General features: G+C 34.0%; 1 protein-coding gene across 6 annotated transcripts in view; it reads right to left on the bottom strand.

Annotated features, from left to right (window-relative positions):
- The window catches only part of LOC123319862 (potassium voltage-gated channel subfamily H member 6), a 186,666-nt gene extending 166,292 nt beyond the window's left edge, over window positions 1–20,374 (bottom strand). For all 6 annotated transcript variants that reach the window (XM_044906868.1, XM_044906874.1, XM_044906871.1 and 3 more), the window contains exon 1: window positions 19,786–20,374. In XM_044906868.1, the coding sequence (XP_044762803.1) occupies window positions 19,786–19,861 (76 nt within the window). In that variant the 5' untranslated portion in view covers window positions 19,862–20,374. The remainder of the gene's footprint in view (window positions 1–19,785) is intronic.
- Window positions 20,375–27,831: the final 7,457 nt, after the last annotated feature.

Here is a 27,831-nt window from a genome sequence, read left to right as displayed (position 1 = left end):
CAACAAACGTAATCTGTATATGAAGAAATATATTGGGAGATTTTATTATAGTCTATGGTTGTCTATTGATTATTATTTGGTTATGGTTTTCAGGTCTTTCCCAGGTGACCACATTACGGAGCAGCTATACAGCAGAAATAAATCCAGTATTCCTTGTTCTGTAACCTAAATATCGAATTAAGAGAACAAATATAGAACAGAAATATATGCTCCTATGTCCGCCTCAAACGAGGAATACGTCTTCCATCTAAAGAAGCTAAAATAGTTCAAATATGGATCAGGCAAATACACTGCGAAAAAAACTTAACTCACATTATGGAAATCTCAAATTTATTTTACAACTAAAGGTGTTCTCAATGATGATTATTTTTATCAGAATTTTGCATGCAGATGTTATCCACTTTCAACAGTTTTCTTCAATACAGATGTTTTTTCTCAGCAGGAATAAAAAAAGATGATATTATCAGATTTTGAATGTATTGGCTCCATTCTAAAATCAGTTGTTCTCGATCAATTCTAGTGATCAATAGTTTTTCTTTCGTTTGATTTTCCACACTCGATCGCTATGCAACGCGAAACACGCAATTTGACCCAAGAGGAATGTGCCCAAACGGTAGTTTTGCGAGAAGAAAGGTGGACATACACAGGAATTGCAGAAAGGTTTGGAGTTTCCCATACAAGTGTGTCCAGAATGTTGCAGCGATTCAGGGAGACAGGTATGAATGTCAGAAGACCAGGACAGGGTAGAAAACGGGTAACAACTGCCATTCAAGAACGTTACTTGAGCTTTTCTTCGTTGAGACAACGGTTTGCAACCGCTCGCCTCCTTCAAATTCAGCTCTAGCAAACTCATGAGGTGCAAATTAGCACTCAGACAATAAGAAATCGCCTCAGAGAATATGATTTAAGGCAAGAGGCCCAGCTCTTACCCCAGCCTATCGAAGGGCGCGTTTGGATTTTGCGAGAGAGCATATCCATTGGGAAGAGGCCGATTGGGAAAGAGTTCTCTTCACAGATGAGTCTAGATTCTGCCTCTACCATTGTGATCGACGTTCCCTTGTATTCAGACGTCCAAATGAAAGATATGCTCAGTGCAATTTCCTGAATACTACTGGTTTCGGGGGAGGATCGATTATGGTATGGGATGGAATATCTTTGACTGCTCGCACAGACCTAGTGGTCATTGATAATGGAGCTATGAATGTTGATAAGTATATAAGGAACATTCTTGAAGAGCATGTAGTGCCATTTGCCCCATACATTGGTGAAAATTTCATTTTTATGGAAGATAATGCCAGACCACATGGTGCGCGCATCGTTCAGGAGCACCTTGAAGAGGTTGAAGTCTCTCGAATGGAATGGCCAGCAAGAAGTCCAGATCTCAATCCGATTGAGCAGGTTTGGGACAACCTCAATAGAAGGCTGAGAAGTTCAGAAAATCATCCAGCTACTCTTAATGACTTAGGAATCAAACTCGGAGAAATCTGGGAAAGATTAGATCAGAACATTTTAAGATCTCTCATTTTGAGTATGAACCGTCGTTGCCGAGCTGTAATTAACGCAAGGGCTGGAAATACCAAAAATTAAATCACTTATCAGCATTTCAGTATTTCGAAAATTGTTCATTTCTCTTCTTTCACATAAGATTCGGTGAAATCCTGAATTTTTCTTCCATTTAATATGTCTTGTTCAGTTCAAAACCTTCCCGAGAGAACATAAAATATAAGTTATTGAGTCAATGTGGAGTTAACTTTCATTAAAATTGAGATTTTCAGAATGTGCGTTAATTTTTTTGCGCAGTGTATATTCATGTGATATGAAAAGTGTTCTTGAGAATGCTTCAACAAAAACAAACCAAATTATGGAAATTAATATAAACTGTTGCTATAGTATTGAATTCGAATTTGGTGTTTTCTATTTCTATTCCAAAAGATCTCACATCAGTTCAGTAAGGTATGTGAATGAATGTACTTGGGTTCTAAAACTACATTTTCATAAATTTTAGGATACAAAATTGATGACGAAAGATTAGTGCACAAAGTAATAGCACCAGGAAGAATATATTAGATTATGCTGGGGTTATAACTGTTCTCCAAGAAAAATTAAAAAATGTCTTTGCAGTTTCATGCATTCCATAAAAATATTAATCAACAGTTTACTAATATGTTATCATAGGTAACAACATTTTTGGAAAAATAGTAGAATACGCATATTTTTCGGAAAGTAATTCGGAATATATGAATTATTCATTTATTTCTACAAATTACATGCATCATAATGGAAAAATAACGTATCTAATCTGCACCAAGCAGCTCATCATATATTCGAATATAATTTTCATATGCTGTTTCAGAGCCTAGAAGAAAGCATTGAATATACGGTGGCATTTCCATACATTTATATGATTTTTTACATTTAGACCTCTACCTTTCAACTGAAAAGTCTAATCAATTCAAACATCGTTAACATTAACATCGTAATTTCTAGTTTTAATCCCCAAATCTTCACAAGGTGTCCTTAAAAACCAACACTGGTTAAACAAGGGTGATCCTTGAAGATGTGACATTTGGTCCTTTTTCCTCGAAAAAGTTTTCAATGATATTGATGGTCATTTGTGTTTGAAAATTTGACGTTCTTTCAAGCTTGCTGCTTACAGCTACAACTAAATCATCGGTATACAATATTAATGAGGAATAATGACTGGCATTCAAAGGGCCTACTGTAAGCCTTTCTATGATATCATCCATGATCAGGCTCCAAAGTAGGGGGGATAAAATCGTGCCTTGCAGGTTCAGAAGGCAATCCCTATGGCAAAGTTTCTATGAGTGGTGTTTATCTATAAGATCACAAGAATGTAGCTGTAGTGACAAGAAGTGTGTCGTGATACAACACACCAAATCAATAATACGTTGTATGTATGCGTTTTCTGGCATCGAAGAAGATCAACAATACCTTAATTTAATGTCATTCAGAAAAATTTTAACAGCCATTTGATTGCTCATGCGAAAAAGTGCCTAAATCGAATGTCGTCTTTGAAATGGTTCAACTGATGTGAATATTTCGCAAATTAAAATCAAATATTTGAGTAGGAGCATCTGTCTTGTTTCTGTGACGATCCAAATTAGTCTTGGCAAATATAATCAGGATTGTTTACGGTTCCACACTGCTAGAAATTACTGTCGATGCTCAACACCAAAGCAATCTGCATAATTGAAGTAAACAACGAATATTGAAATGCTAGTGAAGCCAAAGTGCACTTTCTTTGTGTTTTTTTTAATCCTGTACATCCTTTCTTCTTCTATTTTTCAATAGACATTTCAGAAGTGTCCACCCTGTATCATCTATTGAAGGTAATATCGTAAACTGTCTGAGAAGAACGAAAATATTTGGACAGCCACAATGCGTATCCTTGTGAAAATGATATTATGCCAAGGCTAGGGAAGTCATAACTCTCATGAAAATTCTGTGATTTATGGCACACAAAAATGCCATTTATTCGGTATCATGAATTATTGCGTCTCCAAATTAACATAATTTAATCGGAAATAAAAATGTATTCGCCAGAAACATAAATAAAATAACAGGAGCTGTTTTCCAACATGATTAAAACTCATGCATCATTGATGTATCCCAATGAAAACCGTTGTTTGCTTCATTCGAAAAAGAGACAGAGGTTGATTGGGGTAAGCAAATATTTTCATATCCTCATTAGAAGTGATGAATACGCAGTTTATAAATCAAGGAAGAAAATTTCAAGCGGATTAGTACTCAATACTCAGTTGAATGTGGAAAGGAAAACTCTCAAGCCCAACCAGATTCAGAGCGGCATTTGCTGAATAGTTCCTGCGATTCGAACATTTTTCTGGAAATTGTTCTGGAAATTTGTTTCAATTTTCTGGCCCAATCGTTCGAGACCATTAGGGGCACAAAATTCGAGATACAATTCAATGTTTTAGTCACCCCAAAATAACACTTTCTGCATATAGTAGGAATTTTCTAAGACAGCTTGTCAGAATAGTAAAAAAAAAAGGATCATCGTACATACTGAAGTGTGTCAGATGAAGATATATGTGGTTAAGGGCGCCAAACTTGCAAATAAAAATGACACGTGTACATTCTCGAGCACGTTGGCTTTTTTGCCTATTTTGAAGCTAATGATTCAAGAATAGCCGAAAAAATATGTTTTGACAGTTTGAGCAATCCGAAACAATAAAAATTAATCATAATGGTCACAAAAATATGTCTCTTTGAATTATATCCTCTTTTGGGTTTCAAATCGTTTTCCCATTCATTATAAAAGTCGTGGAGTATAAAATTTGAGATATCCGATTGCATTTGGGTCCAAGAAACTTTTGCATGATATTAACTACACTTTGGTGTGGATAGAATTCCTGACTTCCTTATAAAGAATTGTGCCGAATCTTTGATTAAGCCACTTAAGGTCATATTGGAGTTATCTGTATCTACTGGAAAGTTCCCTGAACCTTGGAAAAGGACAAAAGCATCTATGTCTTGTCTTCAAGTCTGGATCCAGATTAATGGTGGAAAATTACAAGCCCATCTGCATATTAAGTAGGTAAGTTTTCCAAGGTTTTTAAGATTGTGTTATATAATAGAATTATAAGTTTTTTTGCAATGTTTACATCACCCTTCCAACATGGTTTTGTTCGCAAGAGATCAACGGTTACAAATCTTGTCACCTTCACGCAATTTGTCTCGGAAATATTGGATAACAATGGACAAGTTGACGTTATCTACACTGATTTTTCTAAGGCTTTCGACAGGATTCAGCATGATGTTTTTTTGATGTATTATATGAAGGAGCAATTAAACTATTGGATTCATATGTTTGTGTTCAAACAAGATCATTTCGTGAGTTCTAATGGATACAGTCATACAGTTACTTTCCATTTTATATGGTATACTTTAGTATACCACAGTGATCAAATCTTTTGAACCACTTTTAGTAATTTTGTTCATTAATGATCTACTAGTGAGGAAGGCTTTGCTTTGCTGACGACCTAAAATCATTTTTCATTATAAGAAACACCATAGATTGCGTCTACCTTCAGGTCCAGTGGATGCTGATGGTATTGAGTTAGTATCAGCACAACAAATTAAGATTGAACGTCGATGAATGCAAAACTATGGTTTTCTCCAGAATGACTCAAATACGTTCTTATGAGTATGAATGAGGCTTGGAAGACATATTGTTAGCAGGGATTTGGGTGATATTTTTGGTGCGGAGCTGTCCTTTGCTGAGCACATTTTACAGGTGGTTTTGGATGCTGCTAGAGTATATGGATTCATCGTGAGGAATTCTAGGGATTTCACCGAGATGAACTGTCGTAAGGTCTTATATAATGCAGATGTTCATTGGAAATTGGAATATGCTACTGTGGTGTGGATTCCTATACGAGGATATATCGAAAAATTCTTAGCCTACTATAGAACTACTATAGAATGAAACAAAATTTCAATGTCAATATATTTTATCACTCAACATATTATCCTCTTAACTGGATATATTTATTACAGCGAAAAAAAAATGTTTTCTTCTTGATCTGCAAACCAGACCTCCAAAGCTTTTATTACCTCCTCCTTGGAAGAAAATTTACGACCTTTTAAACTTTTTCTCAGTTGAGGAAAGAGATGATAGTCGCATGTACCAAATCTGGTGAATAAGGGGGGTGTTCTAGTGATTCAAACATTAAATCACGAATTTTTTGCACGGCAACATGAGATTTGTGTGCAAGGGCGTTGTTCCGCAAAAACAAAACACCTTTGGATAGCTTTCCGCGTCTTTTCTCTTTAATTTTGTTCCTTAGAGTGGTCAGTTATATCGAATAGTAATCTCCGGTTATTGTTCTACCCTCATTCGAAAAATCAATCATGATTACTCCATGGCAATCCCAAGAAACTGAAGCAAGAACTTTTCTAGCAGATTTTTGGACACGAAACTTCCATCGATTGTTGCTTTGTTTCTGGAACGTAGAGATGTACCCAAGTCTCATCCATAGTGACAATTCGGTTTAAGAATTCTACATGGTTCTCAAATCGAGCAGAGATCGAACGCGATGCTTGCACGCTTTTGGTCAACATTCAAACATTTGGGGATCCATTTTGCAGCAATTTTTCTCTTGTCCAAATTGACGTGAACTATATGGTGAATTCGACGGTCTGATAGAATCATGTCATGAACTGCATCAATATTTTCGGGGACTGATACAGAAACTGGCCTTCCCGATCGGTCATCATCTTCAATGGAAAATTTACCTCTTATGAAACTTGCAGTACAATTTTTCACAGTCGCATACGAAGGACATTGATCAGCGAGGGTATTTAGCATATCTTTATAAATCTGCTTACCTCTTAACCCTTTTAAATACAGGTACTTGATGATGGCTCGATATACTCCAATTTTTCGATTTTCACAATTTCGGAGGACATACTCTTTTTTTTAATTTATTGCGTAACTCAGGTTCACTTTTTTGACCTCAAACTTCACACTGGCATTTATAATAAGTTATTGTTCGTTGCTATAGTAACGCAATATTTTTTTATGCATGGAACTGGTCTAGGCTAACTAGATATCAATACATCCTCGTATATAAGTGTCATAAGAGAAAACTTGAGAGTGTCCAAAGAAGATTTATGAAGTTCATTCTGTTTAAAACTGATTGTGTATATCCACCTCAAGGATGTGACAATACAATCTTGTGTGAGCGAACTGGATATTTGAATTCAGAAATGAGAAGAGTTGTTGTTTCTTTATCATTCCTTCGCAATGTGATCCATTAAAATGTATTTTTATTTATTCACATCCAACAGGCCAGAGGCCCAATAATTACAGGTGTACACAATATTGTAATGCAATGAATATGATACATATTGATTGCTCAGAGATATTGTTTAAAGTTAACTTTAGCGTTCTAAGTTTTAACACAAAACTGTCCTGGTTTTCAAGCCTGATAGAGCTTCGAACGAACATCCTGCAGAAGGCACCAGAAGTAATGATATGTGAGATCTTTAATTCATTTGGTTTTGGCCAGGATCTATACTCCTTGTCAAGAGGAAGTTTGATCAAGTCAGCAATCCATCATTTTTCGGAGAATGTATCATAGATCACATAATTTTTTTGTTTCTACGCTTTTTATGTTATTTTTTCATTTTTTGTTTTATATTTGTATTGTCCTGTAAATGGGTTGAACTGTTGGAAAATAAAGTTATTTTTATTGTTTTCAAGGAAAACAAATAATTAACTGACATAAAATAATTTAATGAGTAAATAATTATTATGCACCCTGCATAGCAATCATGAACCTACAATATGGAATTCCATTCAAACCATATCGTCTTTTGAAAACCAAACTTCCCCAGTTCCCCACCTAAATCGATAAAGCCATACAGAATTCCCTTCAATGAACCTGTTTTCTTCCTCGAGGACGTCAACGCTCAAGTCCAACATTCATCATACTCCCGACCTTTTTCGATAGAAAATAAATTAACGTGATCCAGAACGCTCGAAGCCGGATTCTTTTTACCTCCATCAAATTCGTCCTCATCGCATTTCCCAATGCCGGATGGATCAGAACAAATCGGCATGAAAAAAAAGAGACGACCGCTTTTGGCGCTCCGTGAACGATGGCCGGGATGTGGGGGAGAAAAATCACGATTTATCACAACCGAATACGGTTAAACCCTTAAGGAAAGTCGGGACTATATACGGAATATCTTGGGGAGGACCGGCTGAGGGAAAATCGATGTGGATGCAGTCTGGCGTCGGACATATTTTCTCGTGATTGTGAAAAATTGTCTTCTTCAAGTTGTTGAAGTCCCCGGAGGAGGGATACTATCAGTGAAGATATCGACTGCTAGTACGAGGTGTATTGATATCTAGTTAGCCTAGACCAGTTCCATGCATAACAAAATATTGCGTTACCATAGCAAGACGATAACTCATTCGAAATGTCAGTGTAAAGCTTGAGGTCCAAAAAGAAAACCAGAGTTACGCAATAAATTAAAAGAAAGAATATGTCCACCGAAATTGTGAAAATCGAAAAATTGGAGTATCGAGCCATCATCAAGTACCTGTATTTACAAGGGTTAAGAGGTAAGCATATTTACGAAGATATGCTTAATACCCTTGGTGATCAATGTCCTTTGAATGCGACCTTGAAAAATTGGACGGCAAGCTTCAAAAGAGGTGAATTTTCCATTGAAGATGATGACCGATAGGGTCAGTTTATGTGTCAGTCCCCGAAAATATCCATGCAGTTCATGATATGATTTTATCAGACCGTCGAATTGGGCTGAAACGATTATTTTGAGCCCTGAATATTTTATACGAAGGCGTTGATCATATAGTTCAAGTCAATTTGGACATGGGAAAATTGCTGCAAAATGGATCCCCAAATGTTTGAATGTTGACCAAAAGCGTGCAAGGGTAAAAGCATTGCTTTCGATCTGTGCTCGATTTGAAAACGATGTAGACTTCTCAAACCGAATTGTTACTATGGATGAGACTAAATCCTTAGTGTACCTGATATTTCCTCAGGATACAAGATCCTACAAACCTTTTCAAAGAAAGAAGTTAGATATATCTGACTGAAAGCGTCAAAAAAGCGAGTTTTTCATTTATTTGATGAATCTTTTTCGAACACAAGATTTCACCAAAGACTACCAGTTTCAGTTCCACATTATGACCAATATGTACCATAAAAATACAAAAAATTCAAAGAACCCAACTCTTGAAACTTAGCTATGTATCTAATGAATATCTGAACGTTTTGTAAAATAAAAGTATTCCTGATATTTTCTCGTATAATGCGCCGTTTTCGAGTAATTCGATGTTAGTGATCAATGTCCTTCGTATGCGACCGTGAAAAACTGCACTGCAAGCTTCAAAAGAGGTAAATTTTCTAATTTCCCATTGAAGATGATGACCGATCGGGAAGGCCAGTTTCTGTGTCAGTCCCCGAAAATATCCATGCAGTTCATGACATGATTTTATCAGACCGTCGAATTGGGCTAAACGGATATCGGAAGCATTGAATATTTCATACGAATGTTTATAAATGGATCACCAAAAGTTTGAATGCTGACCAAGAGTGTGCAAGGGTAGAAGCATCGCGTTGTGCTCGATTTGAAAACGATGTAGACTTCTTAAACCGAATGATCACTATGGATGAGAGTTGGATACATTTCTATGATCCAGAAACAAAGCAACAATGGATGGAATGGCGACACTCTGGTTCTCCAAGAAAAAGAAGTTTCGTGTCCAAAAATCTGCTGGAAAAGTTCTTGCTTCGGTTTTTTGGAATTGCCATGGAGTAATCATAATTGATTTTTTGGACAAGGGTAGAACAATAACTGGAGATTACTACTCGACATTACTGACCACTCTACGGAAAAAAATTAAAGAGAAAAGACGCGGAATGCTAGCCAACGGTGTTTTGTTCTTGCAGGACAACGCCCTTGCACATGTCCCATGTCTCATGTTGCCATGCAAAAAATACGTGATTTAGGGTTTGAATTACTAGAACACCCCCCCTTATGCACCAGATTTGGCTCTATCCGACTATCATCTCTTTGCTTAACTGAAAAAAAGTTTTAAAGGTTGTAAATTTTCTTCCAACGTGGAGGTAATAAAAGCTGTGGAGCTGTGTCAGGTTTGCAGAGCAAGAAGAAACATATTTTTTTGAAAGGTCTAGAGACTTCGAACGTTCGCTGTGATGAATGAATCCAATTAACAGAAGAATATGTTGAGTAATAAAATATTTTGACATTGAAATTTTGTTTGGTTCTACAGGGTGTTTCATGAGTCGTTGGCCATAGCCCAATGGTGAATGCAGGTCATCCAGGCCTTTCAGAAAACTTGCTTGTTTTGTATCCTATTTGTATCCTAAGGCTATTAGTTTCGGAGTTACGGGGTGATTCATGAACATTGACCTAAATTTGCGATAGCCATAACTCTGGAATGCAAGGTACGATTTCGATCAAATTTTATGGGTTTGTTCACTCCAGAAAGCTCTTTCAAACGGTTCATGGAATATCAATATTTTCAGGGCAGTACTAAGAATATCATGATTTTTCATTCAAGCCCCAAAATCTATATGTTTTACATCCCCCACAGAAATTTCGTTATTGCCATGAAAAACTACATAATTTATTCTGAGGAATTCAGTTCTCACTTTGCATGCCACACTTCTCACAAGGGAATAGGAACCGGACGAATTCATATTTTATGTAATTTTTTTCGAAATGCGGGCAATAAATAATCTGATTTTAAGGGGTAGGAAATGTGTCGAGATGGAAGAACTCTATTTCGAACGTCTCTTATGAGAGTACATTTTCATTGTTGAAGAATAAATTTCAATATTTATGTGTGTTATGAAGCAAATAGACTTACGGATTACATTTTCCAAGATGGTTTACATAATTTGCATCTAAATTCAATATGAATACTTGAAAAGAATTCACAGCTCGACTTTGCATACTCTTAAACACTATTTTACGAACACTCAGTATGTGCTGAGAGTTTAAAATAACGAAGAATTGAATAGAATTCAAAATAATTCAGAATCTTGACAAAGGACAATAAATATTATCACCGAAGGAATAAAAACAGGACCGCATTTCGAAAAAATGACATAAAATATGAATTCGTCCGGCCCCTATTCCCTTGTGACAAGTGTGCCGTGCAAAGTGAAAATTGAATTTCTTAGAATAAATTATGTAGTTTTTCATGGCAGTAAGAAAATCTCTGTAGGGGATGTAAAAAATATAGATTTTGGGCTTGAATGAAAAATCATGATATTCTGAGTACTGCCCTGATAATATTGATATTCCATGAACAGTTTGAAAGAGCTTTCTGAAGTGAACAAACACATAAAATTTGATCGAAATCGGACCTTGCATTCCAGAGTTATGGCTATCGCAAATTTAGGTCAATATTCATGAATCACCCTGTATCTCCGAAACTATTAGCCTTAGGAAACAAAATAAGCAAGTTTTCTGAAAGGCCTGGATGACCTGCATTCAACGTTAGGCTATGGCCAACGACTTATGAAATATCCTGTAAGAATTTTTCAATATATTTATCCTCGTACTTCACATCAATTTTATTTTATAATAATAGAAAAAAAAATTCACAGATCAAAAATTTTTTTCATGTTGGAAGTTCAAGTTTACGATTTGCATTTTCACTATCTTACCAAGAGAATACCTCAAGTGTATTGTGGGGATATCTTTTGTGAAGCGTGAAGAATTTTTTCAGAAAAACTTATCCATAAACTGACAGTCTCCTTGAACAGAAAACTCACATTGAGATTTTTTATTGATGGAAAACCGTGTAATAATTGGTACTATTAAAAATGCTTTTTATTTCCATGTTACTGAGTACACAGTCATCCACAAATCTGATATCTGATTCAATATTCTCGATAATGCCCAACATGGTTTCCGAGCTGGTCGATCAACAGAAACAGCTGCAATTTATTTCGTCGATTATGTGTATGAATGTCTCGATAGCGGATTGCATGTGGCAGGTCTATTCTTTGACCTTTCGCGAGCATTCGATAGTCTTCCACCTGACTTTATAATTGACAAGTGTTACAACCTGGGTTTTCGGGGTGTATTTTTGGATTGGCTCCAGAGTTATCTCGAGGGAAGGTCTATGTTTGTGAAGGTTGGAAGTTCCATATCGGAAGAACATGATGTGAGGCTGGGAGTGCCGCAGGGATCTGTACTTGGGCCTCTTCTCTTTTTGCTTTTTGTGAACGATCTCCCAGTTAATTTGAAAGCGATGTTCCTGAATTTGCTCCAGTGTGGACGCCCTTCATCTGCGTTGGGGAGGTTTTTGTTGAGTTTGTTTGCCGATGATGCTTCAATGGTAGTTTCGGCAGCAACGGTGGACGAACTTCAGGAGTTGTGCGGATTACTATTAGAAAGTTTTGTAACTTGGTGTCAAAAAAATAGGCTGATGATTAATATTGATAAGACAGAATGTATTTACTTCACAATCGTACAAAGTGATCGTAAGCTAGTTATTCACCATAATGATAGCGCTATCCTATCTAAAGATGCCAGCAAATTTCTTGGCATTCATGTGGACAACAACTTGAAATGGGATGTACACGTTGATTCTGTTTGTAAAAAACTTAATAGTTCCTATTATGCCATCAGTAGGGTAAGAGCTTTACTCCCATTAGAATCACTGATTAATGTTTATTATAGTTTAGTGTATAGCCATTTGTCTTATAATATTTTACTGTGGGGAAACTCTTCGGATGTTGGGAGAGCTTTCATAATTCAAAAAAGAATTTTACGTATGATATTTAATATGCCCCCACGTTCGTCCTGTCGACCTATATTTGTTGAAAACAATATATTAACGTTATCGTCTATCTTCATTATGAAGTGTCTTTTGTATGTTAAGGAAAATGAAAAAGATATTGTCCAGTTGTCCAGTTTTCATCAATACGGTACCAGAAATGAGAGAACCCTATATATTCCTAAGCACAAAACAACAAAATATGAAAGTTCTCCTCTGTATAAGTGTATCAAAATCTTCAACCACTTGCCTGTCAGTATCCAATCTCTTGACGGAAAAAAGTTCAAAAAATGTGTGAAAAAGTTGATGCTAACTAGATGTTATTATACTGTTAAAGATTATTTTAATGATGTTAATATGATTGGTTGATCCATGTATTTCTTTTTTTCCTTCTCTTTTTTGTGACTTATCCTATACATTAATTTGTCTTACAGGATTAATAAACTATTATTATTATTATTATTATTATTATTATGAGTATTTCCCAATGCTGTGTTATCTGGTTGAAGAACATTTGGATATCCTCGAAAGCTCTGCCCTATAAGAAAGCGCTTGAAGAGGACTGAACAGAGAAGATCAATAATTTCGCTGTCTGCCTTCGGAAATATCATAACAGCTAGGATATTTCCATATTTCCCAGTTTACCACACAGCCTTATAGTGCGGTTTTACCCATTTTAACTCCAGGGCTTTCGGAAGGTAGCTTTTTGCAGACGTTCGCGAAGACGTGCATGTGAAGAAATTTATGACGGTACTTAATTTATGTCATGCTGAACGGCAATAACAGGCAACTTTATGGTTTTTTTGGGGTACCGAAATGTCTTCCTGGATTTCACTACGATAATAAAGCAGATTATTTGAACTATTTCGTAGATATGGAGATAGTGAGAACTGAAGCAATCAATAAAGGCACGAATCTTCACTCACATCTAACAATCTAACTAACAGTATGTGGTTGTAGCAAGTGGAAGTGTGATACCTCGATAATTCTGATCTATCCTCATAAGAGAATGCGCCGTAGTGGGAATAGGAATTATTGCGATATTCCAAAAATGTCTACTCCATTGCAGTTGTAATTCAGAAATAATAATCAATTGAAATTCAAAAAGCATCACCTATATTTCAGATTAATCGAGTTCAATTCAGAAAACATCAAATTTCATTCAGATTAGTCAATTTAATTCCAGGAATGTTGATTCGAAATTCAGATCAGTCACATTTATTTCAGAAACCGTCAATTGTAATTCAAATCAGTCAGATTCATTTCAGAAATCGTCAATTGTATTTCAGAAAAAATCAATTGTAATTCCGAAAGAAATCTATTGAATTAATTATGGGTTAACAGATACTACACCATTTTCAGTTGTAATTCAGATATAATCAATTGAAAGTCAAATTAGTCAAGTTCATTTCAGAAACCGTCAATTATATTTCAGATAAGTCAATTTAATTTCAGAAATGGTCTTTTGAAATTTAGTTTACTCACATTTATTTCAGAAAACATCAAATGTAATTCAGATTAATCAATTTAATTTCAGGAATGTCAATTCAAAATACAGAGTAGTCACATTTTTTTCAGAAACCGTCAATTTTAATTCAAATCAGTCAGATTCATTTCAGAAATTGTCAATTGTATTTCAGAAAAAATCAATTGTGGTTCCGAATGAAATTTATTGATTTAATTATGCATTAACAGATACTACACCATTTTCAGTTGTATAATAATTCAGATATTATTATGATTAATTGAAATTCAAATTAGTCAAATCCATTTCAGAAACCGTCAATTATATTTCAGATAAGTAAATTTAATTTCAGAAATGGTCTTTGAAAATTTAGTTTACTCACATTTATTTCAGAAAACATCAAATGTAATTCAGATTAGTCAATTCAATTTCAGGAATGTCAATTCAAAATACAAGTCACATTTATTTCAGAAACCGTCAATTTTAATCCAAATCAGTCAGATTCATTTCAGAAATCGTCAATTGTATTTCAGAAAAAATTAAATGTGGCTCCGAATGAAATTTATTGATTTAATTATGCATTAACAGATACTACACCATTTTCAGTTGTAATTCAGATATAATCAATTGAAATTCAAATGAGTCAAGTTCATTCCAAAACTCGTTAAGTATATTTCAAATAGGTCAATTTAATTTCAGAAATGGTCTTTTGAAATTCAGTTTAGTCACATTTATTTCAAAAAACATGAAATATAATTCAGATTAGTCAATTTGATTTCAGAAACCAGAAACCATCAATTTTAAAACTGATTGATCATTTGTTATTTAAAAACCGTCATTGGTAATTCAGAAATTAGGAATATTATTCAAGGTTATCTATGTGTTAATTACCCACATTGTCTACAGGATTTATTTGATAGCTCCTTACAGGGTGATTGATTAATTAATGACACTCCCCTCTCTTTTACTTTTTGTTCCACCTTGTAAAAAAATATTCATACAAAATTTTTATGATTCTAAATTTCTTTTCACATATCTTATTATTTAATTTCAAATGGGCACATTAATTATCTGTTAACCCATACTTAATTCAATTAATTTCTTTCTGAATTACAATTGATATTTTCTGAATTACAATTGATATTTTCTGGAATATATTTGACGATGAAATGAAAGGTTTAGCGGCATGCAGACAGGTCTGCATGCCGCTAAACCTTTCATTTCATTATATTTTCAGACACTAAACTATCATCACAATTTATATTTGACGATTTCTGTAATTAATTTGACTGATCTGAATACAATTAACGATTTCTGAAATAAATTTGAGTAAACTAAATTTCAAATGATCATTTCTGAAATTGAATTGATTAATCTTAATTAGATTTGATGTTTTCCGAAATGAACTTGAATAATCTGAAATACAAGTTCTCTGAATTTCAATTGATGTTTTCTGGAATACAGTTCCTGAAATGAATCTGACTGATCTGAATTACAATTGACACTCTCTGAAATAAATTTGACCAAAATAAATTTAAAATTTCAAATGATCATTTCTTAAGTTGATTTGATATTTCCGAAATAAACTTGAATAATCTGAAATACATGTGATGTTTTCTGAATTTCAATTGATGTTTTCTGGAATACATTTGACGATTTCGGAAATAAATCTCACTGATCTGAATTACAATTGACGATTTCTGACACAAATTTGACGAAACTGAATTTCAAATGATCATTTCTGAAAATGATTTGATGTTTTCCGAAATGAACTTGAACAATCTGAAATACAAGTGATGTTTTCTAAATTTCAATTAATTATTTCGTAATTACAAGTGGAAACGGCGTATATGAAAATAAATTATTTCAACAATTAATTTCGAATCATAAAACTTTTGTAGCAATCTTCCTACTACAAGGTGGCACAAAAAATTTAAAGAGAGAGGAGGGGCATTTATAATCAATTACCCTGTACTGAGCTACCGTATGAGCCCTGAAGACAAGTAACAAGTACATAACATTGAATAATATTCGTTCATTTTCGTATTTAATGAATTACCAATGACGGGGTCTGAGGTACAAATAAATAATTTATTGCTTCCGATATTGAATACTCTGAATTACATTTGATGTTTTCTGAACTGAATTTTAAATGAGCATTTTTGAAATTAAATTGACAAATCTGTTACACACTGATGGTTTCCGTAATAAACGTGACAAATCTGACTTTCAATTTATCATTTCTGAATTATAACTGGAAATGGTGTAGTGACAGTATGTTGAACATATTCTGATCTCAAAGCCTCGAATCAATCAAAATTTTACACACAATTACAATTATTTATCGAAGTACAGTTGTAGAGAATCAAGGTAACTATCTGTTCATAATCCTGTTTCATTTATTATTCACTAGATGAAAAAAAATCGAACTTCTCTATGAAATCACATTATACGGTAACCTTTATAACTGTCGTGACTATGTCTTGATTTATTCATTGCTTGATTCCACATTTAATGTGGGGCAAGAACAGTTCAAAAAAACTTCTCTATAGGTATACTCTACTCATCCGTACTGAGTTATCTATTTGTAGTAAAAAATTTCTTTGATGAAAGAATTAAGTTATGTTGTTCCAATTTCATCAGAGCACTGAAAAAAGCTACCAAACATTCAATTTAGACAGAATAAGATTTTACTAGGTGCACATGCGACCTATATCAAAAACTGGGTTTTTGACCATCCAAATCATTGTTAGCAATAAATACTGATAAGCTTAGTTCCATATAAAATGTTCACGTGTGTTTTGTCATAATCTGTACTTGACGTGAAATAATTGATGATGGAAAATTTCTAGAAGGATTCATTGATCTACTTCTATCATTTCAGCTTTTTCCATACGATGTTTCGATTAGCTTTTGCCCTCCGTCTTCAAGAAATCTCTTGATATTAACCATAGTTCTGAAATGGAGCAAGTTCATTTGATAGTGATAATAAAAACTGTCAAATTTGATAAATTTTCTTCGATTGAAATTCTACTGATAAGTCAAATCTTCTTCGACCAATAACATTAGATTCCCTGAAAATGGCTAGCAAATGCTGGCCGAAACGTTTGTTAGAATAGGATAAAATGAGGGAAATAGCTCAAATAATCCTATTATTGTTTTAAATAATTGAAAAAATGTCTCAATATTTGAATTGATATTATGTCTTTAATAATATTTCAATTATGACTATTAATCTATTAAGTTCCACCTAGTCATATTGATTTGTATTTATTTTTCACTTCTCTTCAATAAATAAAACAAGATAATTCGATGAAGTTAACTCAACTAATTTAGTAGTCGACACTCCCCACAAAACCTCCTTGTTCTAAAGTTTCATAGGCTTTTTTGCTAACAGCTCTGCCTCATGAAAACATTACTTCAAGCTTATTATACTAGAGGACAATTTGTTCATTAATATGTAATTAATCTCGCATTAAAATAGGATTTCACTTCGAAATGAGTGAGTTTCCTATTGAAATGAGTGTATACTAAGTATTTGATTAGTCAAAATAAAATGGAAATCTATGATTTTCACTAACACGTGTTTCCTGTTTGGATATCTCAGTAGCATATTCAGGGGAGTGAAGATAAACTGATTTATTTGATACTGAGAGACAGAGAGATACAGGAAATTTTCTGACAGAAAGTAGAAGTCATCAAAGTAAGTTATTTCACCAAATATTGTCTACATAAAATATTCAAGATGGCTGCGCTGCAACTCCTTAAATTTCGAAAAAGTACTGGACGGCATCGGATAAAAAAAAACAGAACATAAACATACAGCTGGACAATAAATGGTTCGGAACATCCGAATCTACCTGTTTAGATGCATCATAAAACATTGTATCGTGCGATTTAGCGTGAAAACAGTGTAGAAAATTGAGACAGTTTATTAAAAGTGCTTATGTTGACAAAGTGCTATTATTGTTACCCTATTTCAGCAAATTTTTACTACGATTGTTGGAGGGTTCGAGCAAGAAGAAGATTGTGATGACTGATGCGAAAAAATTCGTGAATGATTTGGACGAATTTTATTGGTGAGATTTTGAACTAATATTTCATTTTTTTACACTTGGTCCTAAGTATCTTCTGTCAGTTGGTATTCAAATAAGCCATTTAATAAAATGATTTAGGGTTTTTAATATTGAAAAAAGTTTCAATTTTCATTCCCACGATAATTGAGATAAAAAATGATCTAGGATCGTATTAGGATCTATTTCAGTAATCACTAATCACAAATTTTTTCCTCAACCTTGTCTTTTTGACCAGTTCCACCTTCTGTTGAAAAAAGCTTCAACTATAAATACATCCTGTATATATAAACCACTGAACCACTCTACTTCCACACATTTAGAGGGGATAATGATAGTTTTCAGAACAATTGAAGGAATTATAAGCCGTTAAAAATCGTAGGGATTATCAGCAAACTACAGAAAAAAGGGCTGACTCTGGGGAAATTATTTCGAATAAAATTCTGGAAATACACTGATTTATACCATTTCGGGATCACAATGGAACATGCATGTTTTTTCCCAATTTCGCAATCAGGTGACCTTTTTCTACTCCACGTTAGGAAAAAAAAGCAAAACAAGAAATTTGAGTTAGGTCTTTTTTTAAAGAAAAAACTATGAATGAGCCCCGAAAATCATGAATTACATTCGATAGCACATCCATCCAGGAATACCATTCAAAAAACAGATTCAGAAAAGTCTTCATTTGTGTCTTGCAATGAAAAAGAGTGACAGAGGGTATAACTTTTTTTAAATCTCGAATATCTCGAAAACCGAAGAAGTTTTACTGAATATAAAACATATCTTTCTGAAACACCACAACGTCATCTACACGCAGGTACCATATAATCCATTCCTTAACGCTCACCCTGTATATCGTTTCGTTCGTAACGAATATGCTGGAAAGAAATTGCAGGCATTTTTCCCGCACCGTTTTGGAAAATGATCCTTTGCGACTTGAAATGTGTGACGGTAAAGGGTTGAACGCACATGCTTGTAGAAAAAAATTATTTCTGCATTGTGCATGTGTGCAAAAGCGTTTTTCAAATACAGGCCTAGGATCATTTTTCTTTCAATTGTTTTTTGTAATTGCTTTTAAAAACGAGAGAATTGTCGAATCCTGTATACTAAAAAAAAAAGAGCACAAATATTTCTTTATGATTTCATGTGAATCAACTGGGTAACTTTACATGAAATCAATTCCACGCAACACTCAATATTCTCGGATTTAATCGAAGTTTCAAAAAGCGTTCACATGGAATCAACCCACTGAATCATTAAAAGAATAAAAGGTATAATAAAATGTATACCAGAAGGTGCTGTAGATCCGCAATAACATATCAACTTCTTCCGGGAACAGTCTTGATAAGTTTGAGTGTTAGGACATTTATGATATGGCTTTCTATTTTCATTCATCAAATTTTTTGGTTCGCCTTAGTTTCACGAGTTCATAATTTTCAATTCAAGTACAAGTGAATTATAATAAGAACAAAAAGAATAAACCAATTTTACTGAACACCAGCTGTCAGGGTTCGATTTATTATGCATCCATGTAAATGGAAAAAAAAATTTCCATCAGATTTCACCTGGATGAAAAAAATTTCATGAATAATTCCTGTACTTATTAGCTAACGTCAACAAAGTCATTACGAAAGGACATCAAATCCTAACCATACCTAAATAATCCCACATCAAATAAAGCTCATTGAAATAAATCCCCAATTCTTGGCAAAATCTTCGGGCAATTAAGATAGTCCTTGAACCATAACCAGATCAGGTGGTATTTTTGGGAAAGGTATCTATGTATAGAACAACTATAATCGAATAAATCATTCTTATTGATTACTTCCTGGTTCCGTTCCTCCGGCTGAAATAAAATTGCGAAAATGTGGAGAAAACCGTCGTGCTGAACATTGAAAAATTGAAATACTCACTGTCTGTATCGAACTTCCTGATTATAGTCTCAATTAACGTAGTCCTTGGAGCTACCAAACCTCTCCTTACTGGCATATCAAAGTTTTACCACCTGGAAAGGTTCCCCCGACTAGAATTTTCCGATATTTTCACCATCATCGTCGAACAAGACAAGGTTAACGCGTGAATCAAAATATCAATTTTTCGATGTACATTTCGAAAACCGTTAAATTCGTAATGGAAATTCCTGAATTCGTTGTGACATCAGTTGAAAAACCGAACGATATCGATGCATAATGACCGTGTAGCCGGATGAAAAAAAAAACGTATTGCGTGCTGTGTCGGCACCTTAGAAACTACGCAAAAAATTCAAAATAAGGCTGTGTGTTAAGGCGACTCGCTGTCGGAAAAGCGTGCGATTTTCCATGGTTCCTATGCCGTTTTCCCGTTCAGGCACGTCGCGAGAGATCTGCGGAGCCAACGGGACCTTTCCTGTATCACAGTATGCTATGGGAGAAACGTCAAATTAACCGTACAAAACGTCAATATAAAAAAAACGGTGCGACGGTAAATCCGTTCGTCTTCTACTCGGTATCTTGATTCACTGAAAACAGTCGGGGAAAATGACAATCGGTCGGGCGTCGGTAGCTCCATCTGGGACGGTGGACGACGCCGGAACTAGGCGTCTTTGAAAGCGACGCGCAATGCATTAGACGAGCGCGTTTGTTTATTTCAACTTGGTTGAAAATATGGATCGCAATATATAAATTTGTGTCATAGTATCGCCATTTTTATTTTTCACCTTTGAATAATCGCAATTCCAAATAAATTTGGTCATTCCATCTAGAGATTTTTCCTGAAAGTCATAAGTTTTCTAGTCCATATTGATTTCATTGAATTATTCAAAAATGCATTGAAAACACTCTTCATTCTGTTTTTATTATTTTTCACTCTATTGATATATTGATACTCATTCAAAATTTGAATTATCGATCTTATGAACTTATGGCGCCATCTCTACAGGAAGCTTAGAAGTTCACACTATAATTGGAAAGATTGCAAACGAATGATAAGTATGTGAGTTTTCTCAAAACCTGAAGATGCCGCATTAATGAATAGTGCAGCAATGATCAATCATGAATTTGTTTAGGCACATTCATACACATAATACCCATACTCCATTCACATTTATTGTAGCAGTCGGTTGGCCATGAAATAATTTTCTCAAGAACGGAGTAAGGTTGGCATTCATGAAATGTCGTTAATGTCATAACGCCGTTGCCACAACTAATATCAATTTTTATTGCGAAAATGCCGAAAGTGATAGAAAAAAAGAGACAGGGTTTCAGGTAGTGAGTGCTATTTAGATTTCAGGTCCGCTCATTCAAATATTAAACCCTGATATTCTAAAATCCACAATACGTCAGACGGTAGGGAACATATTCAATGTAAGAGAATTTATATAATTTCATCTGAATCTAAACGACTTATATTTTAGCTGAATATTTTCACAATCAGAAAGATTGTGAATGAAAAGGATGACGAAGAATTTTCTATTGGGAGACCCAAAAAAGTGGTGGCATTTGAGAATTTTATGTTTGAGTGAATTAATGGGCAAAGTTTACTACAGGATTTTCGATGAATGTACATCGTGAATAAGTTGTAAAAAATTAATTATTCTATTTTTCATTAGATTTACTTCTCATAAGGTGCACTAGAGAATCATAAAGAAAGTTTCTTCTTGTGGGACTGGGATATTTAAACGGAAGTGTTTTAGCCATAGAACGATAAATATAAGCATTTATTTTTAAATTTACGTTGAAGACATAGGTACGCACCGAAATACAAAATATGTACTTCAACAACGTAGGTATACATAGGAAACTGGCCTTCCTGATCGGTCATCATCTTCAATGGAAAATTCTCCTCTTTTGGAGCTTGCAGTGCAATTTTTCACGGTCTCATATGAAGGACAAGGGTATTAAGCTTATCTTTTAAATACAGGTAGGTACATGATGATGGCTCGACACTCCAATTTTTCGATTTTCACAATTTCGATGGACGTCTTCTATCTTTTAATTTATGGATTCTGGATTTCTTTTTTCACCTCGAACTTCACACTGACAATTCTAATGAGTTATTGGTCGTTGCTATGGTAACGCAATTTTTTTTATGCATAGAACTGGTCTAGGCTAACTAGAAATCAATACATCCACGTAACTATGTCTTAAAACCACCAGAAAAGTTGATCGATGTTTGTGAATAGAAAACTGGAAGAATTATGTGCAATATATATTTTCTACATTTTGTTCTGTTATTTTATGACCGAACAACCATATAATGAAAAAACGCTGCTGAATGGTCCAATCAAAGAGTAATAGAATAACTCTACAATCTTTGGGTGAAATATTATCATTGCAAAAAAAAAATTCAATGATGTACCTTGTGCAATCTGGGAATAAAATGACCAGCTTTCGTTCCATTGGAATTTGGGAATGGATAAAGAAGATAAAAGCTCGCAAAAAATAGTTTCTCACCTAAAAAACACTTGATTATGGAATCAGAATTGAGGGTTTCGACATAACTGACACAATTATGTTAATAAGGAAAAAACACATGAATACAGAAAAAACTAATTGTTACATTAATGTCGACGGACAAATGAGGTCCTTTTCATTGGAATATATTACTGTATAAAATGACTGAACGTTCTGAATAATCTTGATTCATACAATAATGATGACACATTATTCACACATAAATTTCATTATACAATATGTGTGCCACATATTAATTACCACTCAATTTATCAGGGAGGTATCGACAGAAAAAAAAAATGAATAAAACATAATAATCCCCACATTAGGTGATATAAAGACTTTTTGTAGTTCATTGATTGTTTTGAAGTATAAGCATGTAAATAATTGGAGTATTTAGAAAAATGATATGAATTGAAAACAACAATTTCAGTCTAAAAGATTTAACTTCTAGAAAATGATGATTTTTTTCTCGAAAACGAAATATAATTCTCTCATTCATTTCTTGGAATACATAAAATAAAAATTCAAGGTTTTCCGAATTTCAAAGAAGTCATGTGGAATATGCCTGTTAATCAATTATTTCATTACAATGTTATGCGATCGATAGGAAGGACTTTGAGTGTCCTCATTAAATTTGAAAAGTTTTATCTTGTCATTACAAGATTTTACTGATTTTTAATATATTCCTGTAAATTTTTGCTTACCTAACCCGCTTTAATCCATTCTATTCCACTAATACTCATTCAATTTAAATTCTTCTATATTGATATAGGCGAGTACGATGTATACTGACGATTAAAGTGGATTTATTCGATACATTGATTGTTATAAATGTCTACAATAGGAGCATCCTGTACATTATGTTCCATCTTGGAAGACGTGGTCTTAGGTTCCGAGAAACGTTATTTTTTGTAGCACTACGAATTGGAACGATTTAGAACACGGGATGGACTGGTTGAATACCTTCTGCTTTTTCAAATGTCCTTATAAGAATGTTGTCGTTAAAGGAATAGTTCTGGTAGAGTTCGCTAATTTTCAGATAGAGCGAATGTAAGATCGCATCGAGGATTTTTGTCTACAGGGTTTCACATCGGGTGAAAAATTATTTGATTTATTGATGTATACAACTGTTGCTTCTCGTCCTGCTACGCTACATGGACAAAAATCGTGAATTTAAGATATGACAAAATTTTGATATTTTGTCAATTTCAAGAATGTAGTATAATTGTGGTTGCATACACAAAGGATAAGATCTTTTTATAGCCAATTTTCTAATTGGAATATTATACTACTTTTCAATTTTGTTCATTCCTGCATGGAATGTAAGGTGAAACAAAATACAACATTATTACATATGTCAAATCCGAAAGATATTCTGAAAAATCCAAATTGTCCGAAAAAAAATAGCTTTCCAAGAATACACAATGTGAATGAAAAATTATGGAAAAATCTAAGGGGTGATTCCTTGTTGAAAAATATATCTTTCATATATAATTTTTTCTTGAGATGTCCCTTCTTAGATACAGTTCCTAAAGATGGCACCTGAAAAGCAATTTTCTAATTTGTTTCTTAGAAACCGAAAAACTTACAAAAATGCTATGGGACTATGGCAGTGAGAGGACAGTCTAAAAAATATAATGGTCTTCCTGAAGATTTCAAGATCTTTTCCTGTTTTCAGGTCAAGATCAAGACGAGAAGGAATTTCAGAATTTTAGGACAAGACAAGAAGTTTTATGGCAATACCATGATTTCTTGTCAAAAAAACAAGAAATCTTGAATTATCTTGTCTAACCATGAATACGCTTAAACGTGTTTATTCGTGAGCAAGATAACATATTTCCATATGAAATACCTATTTCTATTTATTGCACACATTTTCTGCCAGATGAATATAAATTGAAAATAATTAATGATGATCTTGTTGAAACTCCAATTGGCTTGATTCACAAATCCTACAATGCTTATGAAAACATTGTATAATTTTGGCTTATTTATTATTTTCGCAAAGAATAACAGAATTTCTTCCTGTCAGTATTGCCACCAGTACCTACCACAATCTTGCATTGGTGAATGCTGCTGCTTTTTCCTTTTACTGCTCTTTTCACAGCTACGGTTTCAGATTTATCATTTTCACTCCCTCTGCTTTAGCTTTACTGATCAATTCATATTTTGACTGAAACTAAAACTTAAGTTTCTCTCTATTGCTTGTTAGAGATTATTCTGAGTCAGAATCGGAGCCAAATGGCTCAGCAGATGTTTACTGAAGGGTCCCTATGGTAATATAAGACTACCACTTTGTGATAATCAAGAATAGTTATAAAACGAAGTTAGATTCAGTTCAAAGACGATTCAATTTTGACAGAACTGGGTCCGTAAGCAATGGCGTATCTATAGATAATAGTGATAGATAAAGTAGAAATGAAGATAAATCAAAATAACTACAACTTTTGTGTTGGTATTATTTAAATGCACTATATAATTATATGATAGTTATGCCCATCATCCTGTTAGCACGAAACGCATGAAAACTTCGCCGGGGTATCACCATGTACAGTATCACTGGTTAATCGAGAAATTTCAAGCTCAATTTTCTCATTGAAAAATAATATTTGTATTCAACATAAGGCTTAGTTGATTCGAACTGAGGTCGTGAGGGGAAAATTTTGAAGATATTCCTGTTAATATCTATCAATTGGGCATAAAAGTCCTACAGACATCATCGTGATGAATTCTTCATCAGAGATACCCTTGAGACACTAAGAAATTTATATATATGAAATGAAAGACAGATAACCTGCAGTATAGTTGATCTTTCTTGAGATAGTGAAGAATAATCTTTATTCATAAAATTTTTTCGTCCAGTACGTAATAAGAACACAAATTTGACAATAAAATATAGGGTTTTTCAACAAGAACTTTGTTTTTCACTATGGCCCCACTGGAACTACATCAAAGTTTTGACATTTGGTTTTTGACTTATCTATAGTAGAAACTTGGGCAATTGTTACAATGAATTCCTTTTCACTCTAAAATCGTTTCAAAATAATAGAAATTCACATTGAATATGGTGGATCTGTAAAAGTTTTCAGATCTGTCAACATAATCGAGAGATGTTAACAACTAAATTTTGGCCTATTATTGAAGATATGGATATCACAAATATCTCGTTTCAACAAGACGGTGCCACAAGTCACATATCTACCGGAACAATGGATTTATTGCAAACCAAATTTTCTGATCGCATAATTTCACGAAATTCGGCCGTTAAAAGGCTAGCTAGATCAGGCGATTTAACACCGCTGTGACCGTGGTCGTGGTGGACATTTATAAGATATCATTTTCCATTCATAATTGTCAAACAATCCTTTTCTGAATAAAATAAAAATTTGAATCATTGTCATCTGAATTTATTGTTTTATTTTGATTTACAAAACAAAGTTCTTGTCGAAAAACCCTATACATGGCTTATTTTTTAGTATGAGTGCAGATATTTTCAAAAATATCATTTAAATTCTCCTTCTCAATTCGAATTCGAACAAACTATGTCGAATGTTGAATATAAACATCATTATTCTATTTTCATTAAAAAAATTCAATATGGCTACCATAAGAATAAAAGGTGGAAGTCATTAAGTCGTTGAATCGTATATTGAAATCAAGTGGGGCAAGGGGGCCCGTTTAAATACAAATTTTATAATTTCATTAAATGACGATGGATGATGAGAAAAAAATTCCAGAATATCATATATTTCCGATTTTTCATTATAAATCTAGAACAAAGGAAGATAATCAGATTTGAACTTGAACGTTATAATGTGTGCGAGGATAGAAACTTTTTCGTGGATAAACAGATTATCTATTTGGTAGGTACCTATAGTTTGGAAGGTAGTAGTGGTGAGCATCTAATTTGTTATGTGTGTCGATATATCCCTCCCCTACTTAAAGCAAAATACGCATTTTAACGTGAAACTATAACATTCTGGGAAAAAATCGATCGCAGAACAATTTCACACTAATAAAGATTCTATTTCTATACGACATCAATACAAAGAGCGAGATCGATCGTATTTTTCATGTTACGTTGAATTTCGAATGGGTTCGAAAATAGGGGTCATTTCACCCCTTGCTTTTAGGTTCAGATAAGGGCAGAAAATGTTAAATGTATATCAAACATTATTTAATGTTGGGAAAAATGTATTCACATTTAATTTGGTATATACAGGATGAGCAAAAGATACCAAGTCCAGCTTTATTTTTCAATGAAATATTAAATTTAAAATAATTTCAACAAATTATCGGTTATTATTTTTTCAATTTCTGATATTATGTAGGAAACCCAAATAATGTCCATCAACGACCCATACAGGTCATTTGCAACCGACCGAAGAAGATCAACTTTCTTATAGGCTTACAAATAAGTAAATGGTCAAGTTGACATCGGAATCTATGTTATTGCAGCTAAATAGGTGAAACAAAAATGTTGTTTATCTCCGTCTCAGCAAACTGAACTATATCATCTCTATCCAGGTATCATTATCAACAATTTCAATATTTGTTCACATAGTAGGTACATCTACGAGGTATCGTTATCGTTGTTCTTGAACAACGAGCTGAACATCGTAAACTGAACGTTCCGTGACCTCTGCGAAATTGAAGGAGCAACTCCCTATTTCAAGAACTTCGGGAAGTAAACTTTAGCCAAAACTGAATCACCGAATTTCAGACTGACTCTGAATGCCATGTCTTCGGTCACGTATACTTGCCGTGCTAATTCTTTATTTATTAACGTCTCGAGAGACGCACGTGGTTTGTGCGTGAACGCATTTAGGAATTCCTTTCATCTTCATGGTCTCCGCCTCCTACTACTTTTCAATTAAAGCTTCATTCTCTGACTTAATCTGTAGCTTATCGCTTTGTTTGGATGCTTGACAAGAGTGGGTCGTTGCACAGTTTACCGGACACGGATAATTAGGAGATCCTCCTCGTGTAGGGAGACCTCTGGACTTTTATGGGATACTTGGAAATTAGAGTGGAATTTTATTATTGAGGAATCGAATCACTAAATTTTCCTGATTTTGGAGATTTGGAATAGGATTTCGACATATATTTAATTAATGGATATCACGAATTGGTTGGATTAAAAAAGGGACCGTATTCAGCCAAAGAACAAAGAATTAAAGAGACTACCTTCCTCTTTACGTCCAATCCTCCTTCTATTTGCAACCAGCAAGTCCTGGGGAAATACTTACACTCTGAAATCCTGAAACATCACCACCCTAATACATGATAAGCAATATGGTTTTCTGATTCTTTGAATTAGTCAACGATGTGTAAGGAATGGTGGTGGAAAGGGAAAGTTTTCGAGAGTCAAACTAAGTTTCGAAAAATTATATTTCCATTATCAGGTCACTGTTATGAGTAATATAACATAGGTTAGTATACACAAAAAGCGTGCAATAACTGCAATATTCACATTCAAAATTATGCTTCTTCTATAGTAACAGTGTGAAATAAGTTAATGTAAAT

This window comes from Coccinella septempunctata, chromosome 9 (assembly GCF_907165205.1).
Source record: "Coccinella septempunctata chromosome 9, icCocSept1.1, whole genome shotgun sequence".
Lineage (NCBI taxonomy): Eukaryota > Metazoa > Arthropoda > Insecta > Coleoptera > Coccinellidae > Coccinella > Coccinella septempunctata.
The sequence above is the reverse complement of the archived record's forward strand: the minus strand, read 5'-3'. Positions and strand labels throughout refer to the sequence as shown.